At 31.2% G+C, this 11,660-nt stretch overlaps 1 protein-coding gene across 1 annotated transcript; it reads right to left on the bottom strand.

Moving 5' to 3' along the window:
• Positions 1 to 2,026: 2,026 nt before the first annotated feature.
• On the bottom strand, positions 2,027 to 10,803 carry LOC129247197 (apolipoprotein D-like). Its single transcript, XM_054886205.1, has 6 exons — positions 10,430 to 10,803; positions 6,791 to 6,899; positions 6,597 to 6,727; positions 6,355 to 6,434; positions 5,474 to 5,575; positions 2,027 to 2,639 (listed from the first exon to the last, which is right to left on the bottom strand). The coding sequence occupies exons 1-6, from the start codon at positions 10,450 to 10,452 to the stop codon at positions 2,278 to 2,280; spliced, it is 807 nt and encodes a 268-aa protein (XP_054742180.1). The 5' UTR covers positions 10,453 to 10,803; the 3' UTR covers positions 2,027 to 2,277.
• Positions 10,804 to 11,660: the final 857 nt, after the last annotated feature.

Below are 11,660 nucleotides of genomic sequence, written 5' to 3'. Positions count from 1 at the left end.
ACTTTGTGCACTCAAGCATCTACATACATATGTGGAAGAGTGTAAGCGTGTAAGCTCCATGATATGTAATTAGCATGTATGTATGTATGTATGTATGGATAAAAGCATATGCGCATAAGCTACTTGATGGTCTTTGATCCAGGCGGTCAAGCAAACTTGTTACAACAAAAAGTTTTGTTTTGATGTTTTTTAGTGTTAGATCCGGATATGTAAATACCAATAGTGTGTGATGAAATTGTTAAGGGGTTAGGGGTAGTCAGAATTTTCAAAAAATTGATTTTTTTTTTTTTGCATTTTCTTAAAGTATAATGTTTTAAAAATACTGTGTAAAAATTTGAAGTGAATCCGACAAATACTTTTCAAGTTATTCAACAATTAACAAAGGGCGCTCGGCCGCTCCGGAGCCGATAGCAAAACTTTAAATGCGTTTTTCTCAAAACTATGTTTTTCAAACTGGTGAACACTGTAACTTAAAAACCGCTACGTAGATTTCAATAAAATTTATACAGCTTTTGAAAAACATAAAAAACTTGTGCCTGATCGAAGGATTTTTTTTTTTTTCAAAAATTTCGATTTTTTTTTAACAATTAACTGTTGGCTTTTTGCTCTAAAATCTGGAAAAAATTTTCTGAGGCCGCCATTTTGTTCATTTTGAAAAAAAAAAAAGCTTCGATCAGGCACAAGATTATCTATTAATAAAACTAATTTTTCTTGTCCGATTGGTTTTAGATGAATCTGCAAGGACTTATGATGTTCACCGCAAGGGACTTCTGGAGAAACGGGCTTCACACAAGCAGCGATAACTTTTGCAATTATTAATTTTTTTTTTTGAAATTTTGGTGAAGTCAAGTTAAAACATGATGTTTTTATGCTATGTTTTTATTTTTGTTAAATAAATTAATTAAGTAGCAAAAAAAATCGTGAAAATCATCATTTTTTCGGGCCTCTGACTACCCCTAACCCCTTAAGACGCTTCTTCTTTGTTTCAGAAATATGGATAATTTGAAGCAGATTGTTGTTTCATTTCAGCTATTAGTTGTCTAACAATTCCCTTTCTGTACAAGTTTACACGGTTTTTATGACCTAAAGAAATTATAATTTCACTATGATTTTAGTCTCATCGCAGAGTATAACATTATCCTAACTAGTGAGCTAGCGAAAGATAACCGCTTTTCAATATGCTGTGCAGGGAGCAAAGGCTTCTTTCAAGCAAGTCGTCAAGTATAATTGTGCTTTTACAAAACTCGACGGACTGTGTCATGACGCACTACGACCTCACACTTATCTCTAAACTCTCTAGTAAGATATTTTTCGAAATCTGCGAGTTTGCGGCCACTTTTTTCAACAAAATATGTTCAGAACGATCAAATATTTTCCGCGCTTTTCCACTTGAAGATTTTTGCCTCAACTTATTTTAATTATTTGCACGATTTATTGTGTTATAAATAGTTTTTCAGGTTAAATTAAACATTTCGGATAGCTGTTGCTTACTTTTTGTTATTGTATAATTATAATAGAAGGACTCAGCCACTCCAAACAATGGCCGTCTTCCAGGCATTTTAAAATTATTTTCTTTATAATTTACGTTCGATTTGATATTTTGATCAGCAAAACGCTCTGACAATCATTTCATGACTAATTGACGCCTAACGCATGTGTAAAAACTCAGTGATATGTATAACGGTATATGAAATAATCTTAGCAAACGATGTCGATAACAAATATGTAAAAACACTTTCTTGACAGCTGAGAGAAGCATTTGTTTAGTTTTTGTATTTTTGTTTTTGTTTCTTTGGTGAATTCAAAAAGTGTACCTTTACCAAGTACTGGTAGCTATATAAATTAATGAAATAATTTTGAAAATCTCTCCAAGTTCAATAAGAAGTGATCGTTTCAATTAAAGAGTGCAAAAGACTTGAATATTTTATTACGTCAAAATATTTTCCAGACCAACTGTATATCTCCATGGCTTATAGTACGTGAATTACATTCCCACAACAGATTAACACTCCAATAAATATGAAAGTTACTTTTAATTATTTATTTAATTAAAACACAATATTCATACAGGTACTTAACGTGACCAACTAAAATCTACATAATACTCGCATAAAACAGTGATTTTGGTAAAATAGCAGACACGAAAAGGCGTCAATAAAACACAGTTATGCCTGATTAAAGTACATACAATAATAAAAAACCAAAAATTGTTTAAGCCCATGCAAAGAACCACGACAATATGTCGATGATGCGCTGCCAAATGCGCCTAAACAACTCTCAGGCCACTTCAATCACATTTGCCGCCGTCTCCGCGGTTGCTTCCAATATATCAGACTCCGCTGGTGTGGGATTGGCGGTGCTTGTGGGGGCTTTTGCGACGTAAATGACATCGTCGGCTGTGTCGGTGCCTGCTTCCGCTTTGTTGGTTGTTTTATCAATTTTATTAGCATTGTTGTTGAAGCTGCTGCTATCACCGAAGTTTATATTGATGCCAAAGGGAGACACCACTTCCGGACAGTTCTCTTGATCCGCGATCAACAGGAATGACTGTGGCAAGTTATTGTCATCCATGACTTTCCTAGCTGCAGCCACAGTTTCAGCAGAGGGTTTACGTTCGCGAGTCATTATCCAGAGCAATTCTAAAAAATAAAGCACAAGTGTGAATAAAATATAATTACGAAATAATTGTTAGGTGTTCATAACACGCATTGAGTGGTATTAAAATTAGTTAGAAAAGTAGTATACCTCTCTTTATGGATCAAATTTGTGGGATATAATAAAAAAATGGTTTATCTGGTTGTTGGCTATCACTTTTGATTCTAACTGCTTAAAGGGTAGAATGCAGCTGTTTTTCAGCATTGTAGTGGCGCTATTTCTTTCAATTTTGGACCTAAATGAGAATTTATCAAACTACAATACAAATTTTATATCACACATCTGATATATAATATATTAATATGGCAAATTACGCCTATTTATCCATCTCGATCTATACAATACTTTATGCTATCAGTCGTACCGCTCATCCACTAGTATCAGAGTGGACTGGTACTCGGTCTGGATGAGAAATACATGAAAAATGTGTGAAAAGTAAAAGGCACATTTTTGGTCGAGTTTTTCACTATAAAATTTGCAATTTTACATTTTTCTTGGACTTAAGAACAAAAGCAATATTGTCATACTGTCAAATACATATGACACTAACTGAAAAATCTCCGTTAAAATTCAATACTCGTAGCCCTCTCATATCAACCACTCAAATTACGATTTTAATACTTGCTACTGTACGTCCAACCGTGCGCATATGTAGAGCCGGGAATGCGGAAAAGGTATCAACAGCAACGGGTCACTGATTCATCAACACTTTATATCAATTACAGTTGCATATACATACACACACACCTACATACACATAAACATGTTAAGGCTCGTGTATATTTACGTGCTTATGCCGGAGTACATTCATACTCGTATATGTATGTACATATGTGAGTGACGTATGCCATGCCTATATGTATGTTACCTATGATATATGTATGTCTGCATATGGTGCGTCTGCTCAAATAAATTATGGCTCGCTTTAATTTATTTGCGATGAGCATAATTGTTTTATGGATTGCATGATAATTTTTTCTAATGCCATAATTAAAGCGATTAGCGGATATGACTTCTATTGTCTAAACAGCTTGTGCTTTCATTTATCTGTTCAGGTGTAGGAAATTCAAAACAAAAAATATTCTAAGTATGTATGTGAGTATAGTGAGTTTTGCTTTTATTTGTTTTCTAATGAAATAACAGTGTTACATTCTTCAGAAATCAAATATTTTTATAAAATTGTTTTCAAAAACTCATATTTCAGAAATCAAATTCTTTTGGAAAAAAATCTGTTGAAAAAATAAATAAAAATTTAAATTCGAAAAGTTATGTTACAAAAGAAATATTTTTATAAATTTTTTTCATAAATTCTTATATCCCTGAATTTTTTTTAATAAAGTTTTTTCGAAAAATCATAGTTAAATAAAATGTCTTTTTACAATAATTTCCGGCCTGTTATTTTCTTATTTTTCTTGTTATAAAATTTTTTTCAAAAAATTATACTTCAAAAAAACAGTTGCATATATATTTTCGAAAACCTAAGTCCCAACAAAAGACATCTATTTACATTTTCTGCGCAAGATTCGGTATCATAAAGTTTATTTTCATAAAAATTATGTTTTAGAATAAAGGGTTTTTAATATATTTTCCGAAAAACTTTTCTTCGGAATTATTAATAATAAATATTATATATTATATATTATAATAATACAATAATAATTGTATCGTAAATTTTTTTTTCAAAAAGTCATTGATCGAAAAAGACTTTTTTTAGAAACGTTTTTGAGCAGCTATGTTCCAAAAATATTATATTTTTATTGAAAAATTTTGTCTCAGAAATTTTTTACTTTAGTTTGTCCCGATGCTGCGAAAAACAATCACTTTTATACATATTTTCTAAAAATTCTATATCCAAAATTTTTTTATACATTTTTTTCCAAAAAATCCTATTTCAGAAAAAATATTTTTATACCCAATGCATTTTTCGAAAAATGTGACTTACGTCATTCTTCAGAAATATTTTATTCTTCTCGTTATGGGAAAAGTTATATTTCGAAAAACTGCTGCACACATTTTTTTTCGAAATGTTATAGTTCACAAAATGCTTGTTTCCCAATATTTTTTCGAAATGTTATAGTTCACAAAAAGCTTGTTTCCCAATATTTTTTCGAAATGTTATAGTTCACAAAAAGCTTGTTTACCAATATTTTTTCGAAAAGCTGTGTTCAAAACAATAAATTTTTATATATGTTTTTCGGAGTGACTTGTCTTAAAAAGTTTTATTTGTAAATTTTTTTTTTGAAAAATCTGGTTTCAAAATAAAGTTTTATATTCATTTTCGAAAAATCATGTTTTATAATAAAAATTTGTATACCAATATTTTTGAGAAATATCTTATTTTTGTCGGTGTAAATGGTTTTTTGTAAAATTAAGTGTCATAAAAACAGTTATTTATAATATAAAAAAATCCGAAAATTTATTTTTATAAATATCATGTCTTAGAGTAAACGTTTTTTTAATATAGTTTTAGATTTTTTTCAGATATATCTTCTTTATCTTTTAAAAAAATTTTTCGAAAAATTATATTTCTACAAAAACATTTTTAATATTTTTTCCCCACAAACCTATAGTATATATAAACAAATATGTTTAAACAATTTCTAACGAAAAACCATGTTTTAGAAAAATGTTTTTTCACAACTGTTTCCGAAAAATTGGAAACATTTTTCTTTTTCGTTTTGAAAATATTTTTTTTTTTTTTCAAAAAACCGTGTCTCAAGAAAGAATTGTCATCCATTTTTTTTTTTTCAAAAACCATGTTGCACAAAAACATATTTTTAAGACAATATTTTTATTAAGTATTACTGAATAAACTTACTTGTGTGTGCGAATGAAGTGAGGTTAGTGCAACTGTACACTACAGTGTACGTCTTGTAATCAGTGCCAAGCACAATGTAGTTGGGTATGTCCACGGCATTGGCTGAAAAATAAATAAAATTGAATTTAAATACAGATAAAACAATGAGCGAGTATAACTAATTTTGTACATAAAAAAATTCTTTGTAAATAGTATTTTGCATAACAAAAAAAACCTAAGTTTCTTTTTATATTTCTTATACATGTTTTAACATTTTTTCATTTTCGCTTGTATTGGAGCTTTAAGTGTAAACATTTTTTGTATTTTGTATTATATTTAATTTTTTTATATTCATCTTTAGTATTGCGGCTTGGAAACCAAATGGAAATTAATATTTTGAAAAATTTTATTACATATAATATATTATTACTATAATATATTCTACTATTTCAAATTTTTTTAATTATTCTTTATAGAATCCTGGCCTGGAAGCCAAGAACCGAATAAAAAAAATATCGCTTAAAATTATTATAAAAGTTTTATGAGAAACTGCCACATCCGAGATTTGTGCTTAATTATACTAAGAATTCTAAAACTGCGTTGTAAATTTTTATATGTATCCAAAATAAAGCAAAAGACGCTCGCATGCAACCTGAAGCTGCGATCAATAGGGCAAGAAAATTGCTTTCAACTAATTTGGATGTCTAAAATGTATTCTAAGAAGTCCTTTAAGAAAGCAAGTTGCATAGTCCCACTTCAATTATAAGAAAGCAAATCAATTTGAAAAGTTACTTTCAACTTTCTAATGCGTCCTCTTTGGAATAGTTTGATAGGCTTACTAAAACCACATTGTTTTTTTACAACGTCTGACTGCGCCTTAAGTTAAACAAAAAGATACTTACGAAATTTGCTGAAGAGCACATTTATCTGTGATGGGGCAAGCATACGTGCAACGCCTGTTGTGTTTGTGATATGTCCAGTGCTAAAAAATTTAAAATTGAATTATTAAAAATATAATAAATATACTATGTTAAAAAAATAGTTTAAGTTTAATTTAAAAACGCGATTTTTATTTATTTTCACCTGAAATTTTTTTCACACTCATACAATTTTTGTTTAAATATTTGCACACACTTATACTCACATCGTATTTATAGAGGTATTCAATACGCCAATGGTATTATTGCCCTTGTTGGTGTAACGCGCAGACATACAACGCTTAGCTATCTCAAAGATATGCGGATATTTGGCGTACTCATACCAGGTGCCCATATACTAAAAAAGAAAAATAAAATGTTACATGATTTTTTAATTCCAATTTACAACCAGTTTACATACAGCATCAGCATTGAAGTCCGTGGGCACCTTCACCTCTGGACAGCCGCGTGGAAATGGTACTTGAGCCACTGTTAATTGAAATATTAACAGCAAAGTTGCAGCATAGATGCTAAGGTAGAGTAAAACAAAAACAAGAAATATATGAATAAAAATAAAAAATTATATACTCATACATACATATATATTATTAATCAAATAATCATCATAAAATAAATTTGCACCTAGAGAAGTATTCTCATTGGATGGTTGGATTGAAATATGGAGGAAAATGAAAAAAAGGGTTTATTTCGACATGAGCTAAATTTCAATTACACAAAAATGCACTTTCTTTCGAGATCGTCAAGTTGGTTTCTATGGCTTTTGACGGGCTTAATAGAAATGTATTAATGCGATTTTTACTGTATTTAGGAAAAAATGGCTTTAACATCCCAAATAATCAATCTTTTAGGCATTTTAGAAAATTTTTACTGGCCAAATATAACGTATGGAGAATTTTTAGAAGAACCAATAAATAGCTTGCAACTTTTAGTTATCCCGAGTGCTTGTAAATCTGACAACATAATAGTAACAGTCAAGAATATTCTAAGAGAATATGCCATCATTCTTGAGCAACAGTACAAAAAGCTCCGCTGTTGCCGCGCTGCGAAAGCAATTATTGAAGCGAAAACTTCTTTAGAATCGTTGGGAGTGATTTGAGACTCGATGAAACGAAAAAGCGACACTCTTGGCTACGAAGCGTTATATGTTGATATACATACGTATATGTGTGTGGCTGCGTACTGCTGAGCCACGCTAGTATAGTGAGTATTGTAGTATGTATATGTATGTATGTTTGTATGTATGCTAGTACGTATGTGTGCGCGCCTGCGTATTACGGAGCCACGGTGAGCGAGAAGGCATTATGTATACCTCTACTACACTACCTAATACTTGCTTAGACCAAGCGTCCTACGAATGTTTGTGTGTATGTTAGTACGTCTGTGTAATATACGCGTTACGACGCTCATAATAGCAACCGCGTGTGCTGTATTGCGTCCGTATTTTTATATTCGTAAATATTTTCATTTTTAAATATTTACCGCAATTATGCCGAAAAATAATGCAGAAAAGTGTCGTGAATATCGACAAAAAAACATTGAGGATGAATATTAATAAAATGAAGAAAATAAAATATGAACTTTATAGCAATATTATAATGAACCTATAATTATCCCGCTCCTAATGCTGCTTTCGTCTCATTCTCTCTCAGTGTGTTTTACGGAAGGTTTCACTTCTATCGCGTCTAACCATTAGACTGGTATTTTTTTTTAACTCTTGCGACCTTCCTTTGCTGTGCATATGTCTACAGTTAAACTGCAGCACTACGAAATTTCAAATAGCCCAAAACAGTTCAGATCAAAAGTAAAAGTAACGTTTTCGTGCAGCAACAGCCCAGTTAATTTTTTCTTCGTACTACTAATCGTTTCGAGATAATGAACACTGGCCATTCTTTTTATCTAACTTAAATGTCTAATTTAATTTTTAATCGCAATTTTATTTAGTTTTTAAGTTAGTTAGTTTAGTTAATTTAAAACTATATTCATTTTGGGAAAAATGATGCAAGTTACAGCGTCGGGAATATGGATGAATTTTCACTTTTATGAGAACTAACTTTTTTCTATTTTTTTTTTAATAGATGCAGTCAAGGGATCAAAAACTAGTTTCCAAAATTTCAGCGATCACAGCAGCATCACAGTTAAAAATGATCATAGGGGAGTTTAAAAAATCGTTAAGCTTTAAGTACCTAGTTCTGATAAATTTTATTTCTTCTCTGACATAAATTAAATACATATTATAATTTTCAAAATTTGTAACCTAAGATTTTAAATTATTTTTTTTTTTTTAATTTAAGAATTTTTAAACCATATAGACTTTTTTAGAAATCATGTTTGTTTTCATTTCGATAGTAAGACTTTTGAAAACGTTCGATCGCATGAAATAAATAATTGATTAAATTCAAAACTTCGCATGGTTTTTTTTTTTTGAGTATATTGAGCTGTAAAACGCGCATTTAACAATAACCGATTTATCAATATTTCTAAATTAGTGATAAATTTTTCCTAAAATAAAAAACCATCAAAAGCACTTTTTTTTCAATTTAAAATTTATGTCAAAAAATTTAGAAAATTGTATGGTGAACACTTAAGAATTTATGCGAGCTTGTGAAACTACTTTGCAATTTTCTATTCGATCATTGGTTGATGAGAAAGATGCAAAACAGTAAGATCCGCTGACTTTAATCTTGAATGCAACTATAATAACATCTTTAAGGAAAGCCAGGCAGCAACCAAGACTCTCAAATCTTTCCGGGTCGCATCAAAACTGGAATGTATTGATAAGCTGAATATCTTAGGTCAAAACCACTAGGCATGTATCCTATAGGTTTCGAGGCACTTAGGAATTACTGGAAACGAAATGACAAGTAAATGAGCCAGGAAAAGTCACTCACTTCTTTAGCTCAGAGCCTTTTTACGATCTCGGAAAAAGTCACTTTTTCTCTTTTACTCAGGTAGGGGCACAATGGATTTGTCAGGTTGCCGAGCTAAATCTTCTCATAATGATAATTAATTGTTGAGATATCGGTGATCGAAGACAAGATAATCCATTTTTAATCAAAGTTCGATATCTCAGCGAGAAGTAGTTGCAACGAGGTTTACAAAAAATAATTCAAAAGCTGGATAAACAAATTAAACGGCCCATGAAGTGGTTTAGTCGGAAAAAATCTTTCCTGACTCATGAACCGCAAATAATCGTAATTTTTTCCCCGCTACATCTTTGATTGGCCGTTGCTTTGAAAATTGCTTGCGAGTAGAAGCCCGATGATGTGAATATTTGTTTTTTAACGACTGGACCATTTTAACTGAGATATAGCCATTTAAAAATTCGCAAAAACTTTTTAATTTTGTTTGATCACTCAATTTTTTTTCACTAGTGTAGCTAAATTTTCTGTATTTCAAAATTTAAAATAAGAAAAATATTCCTAGCTCCTAGAATTAAATTGAGTAAAATTTAAATTAAAACAAATAACTTCAACGACTGGTTTTACAGTCACCTATTCTGCCAAGCCAAAATTTCAGTAGATTTTCGGCGTTCAAAAACCAATTTTTTTACCAATGGCAACTTAAAGTTCATTTTTTAACTTTTGAATCATCTCTGGCTAATTGTCATAACATTTACAGTTAAGGGCATCTCAGATTAGCGTTATAGCAGATTTTTCAATTTTGAACAGATTGGTACGTGATTACCGTTCGGCAGTGCGTAGATGCATTAAACGGCAAAATGTTAGAAAGTATTTTCTAATAGCGGACGCTCCTCGGCAGGGAATGCCAAACCGCCGAGTGTATTTCTGCCATCAGAAAGCTCCTCATAAAAAATCATTTGCAACCAAAAATCCAAAATGGGTGTATGCGCCAACTATTTGTTTTTTATTTAAATATTTGCCCACTTTGCTCAAGCGAAACGCAACACTTTATAAGAGTCCAATCCCAAACTAAATATCCGACAATTGTTAATTGGCAAAAACAAAAAAATTACATCTCACATTCTATTGTACATAGATGAACAGCCCTATATAAATATGCACTCAAAACTCTTACTTACCTCATGCGTAGTGGTTGATGCATTTCTTCAATGATATTAGCTTGATCACTTTTCGATTATTAATGAATTTATATTTAAATTAAGCCTTAATTAATTTTATTTATTAATTTAAAATTTCTTTTCGTTTACTTTAATTTTCAGATTCCCCCCAAAAAATGCCGGTAAGTGCATAAATAATATTTTTAGTTTTATTATTCAAATTCGCATTCACTAGTTAACCAACCACAACTTCGTATGGAAATATTAAAAAAATTTCGATTAATCTGTTTCGAGCTGCTTTTCACTACTGCAAAACAGAATACCTGCTTGTCTAGCGAATTATGTTTAGAATTGAAAAGTTGAACGTTCGACTGCCGGAAATCAACTGAAAGCTCATCATGCGGCATGCGCATAATTTATAGTCAGATTCATTAAAAAACAATAACAATAACATCAGTATGCCTTAAAAGTCTAGCCGCATAACGTCAATAGAATTGATTATTAACTTAACACATAATAAATGAAATGAAAATGATTAATAAAAAATATTATAAACTAATTGTAAAGAAGCTATTGATATCATTGAAACTGTCTATTTACTCATTTCACAAAATCAGATTGTATAAGTGTTGCCACATGTGACACGTATTTACACTAGGCGACATTAGCAGCGACGTACTTAGATTTTTCAATGCAACTCAACTTTCTGGCAGTGGATGATGACATTCTGCCTAATTGTTCGATAGTGGGGGAAGTCTTCGCACATGGGGTGGGCGTAGAAGGCAACCGAGGACTTGTCGTAGCACGCCGAAAACAGTGTTTTTCAAGACGATTCAGCACGACTGAATGAATAAAGTCGCTTCTAAATACTTTAAAACTCGCCAAGGCTTGAGTAGGTTGGTTAAGGTTAAATAATTATCTCCAGTAATAAGAGGGCTCACTTTGACGAGAATTATTAATTTTTTCATTGTTCGATTACCATGGAAAGCGAGAAAGAGGAACAGATAAGGGAAGATCTACCGAACGATCAGCATTCACTGTAAAAAAAAAACCGCTTTGAGCTGCTCATAAAATTCAGGATGCGGGTGATATCCTATCCAGTTATTTCTGCAGGCGTAGCAAAACAGTGAGAGGCTAATTTTTAGTTCTTAAACTCGTGAAAGCAACGCAGCTAAAAATAAGATGTTGAAATGATTTAACATCATCTTCCCGGCAGCTGGTTAAAGTAATTCCAAGTCTGACCACATAACTA

The sequence above is a fragment of the Anastrepha obliqua genome, chromosome 5, assembly GCF_027943255.1.
Source record: "Anastrepha obliqua isolate idAnaObli1 chromosome 5, idAnaObli1_1.0, whole genome shotgun sequence".
NCBI lineage: Eukaryota > Metazoa > Arthropoda > Insecta > Diptera > Tephritidae > Anastrepha > Anastrepha obliqua.
This window is presented reverse-complemented; position numbering and strand designations above follow the sequence as displayed.

Bases quoted from the DNA above. Each gene is read 5' to 3' on its own strand.
- LOC129247197 (XM_054886205.1), bottom strand. From the start codon at position 10,452: ATGCATCAACCACTACGCATGAG. The intron at 6,900-10,429 runs GTAAGTAAGAGT...ACTCTACCTTAG, and splicing joins CATCAACCACTACGCATGAG to CATCTATGCTGCAACTTTGC. The intron at 5,576-6,354 runs GTAAGTATCTTT...TTTATTTTTCAG, and splicing joins TGTGCTCTTCAGCAAATTTC to CCAATGCCGTGGACATACCC.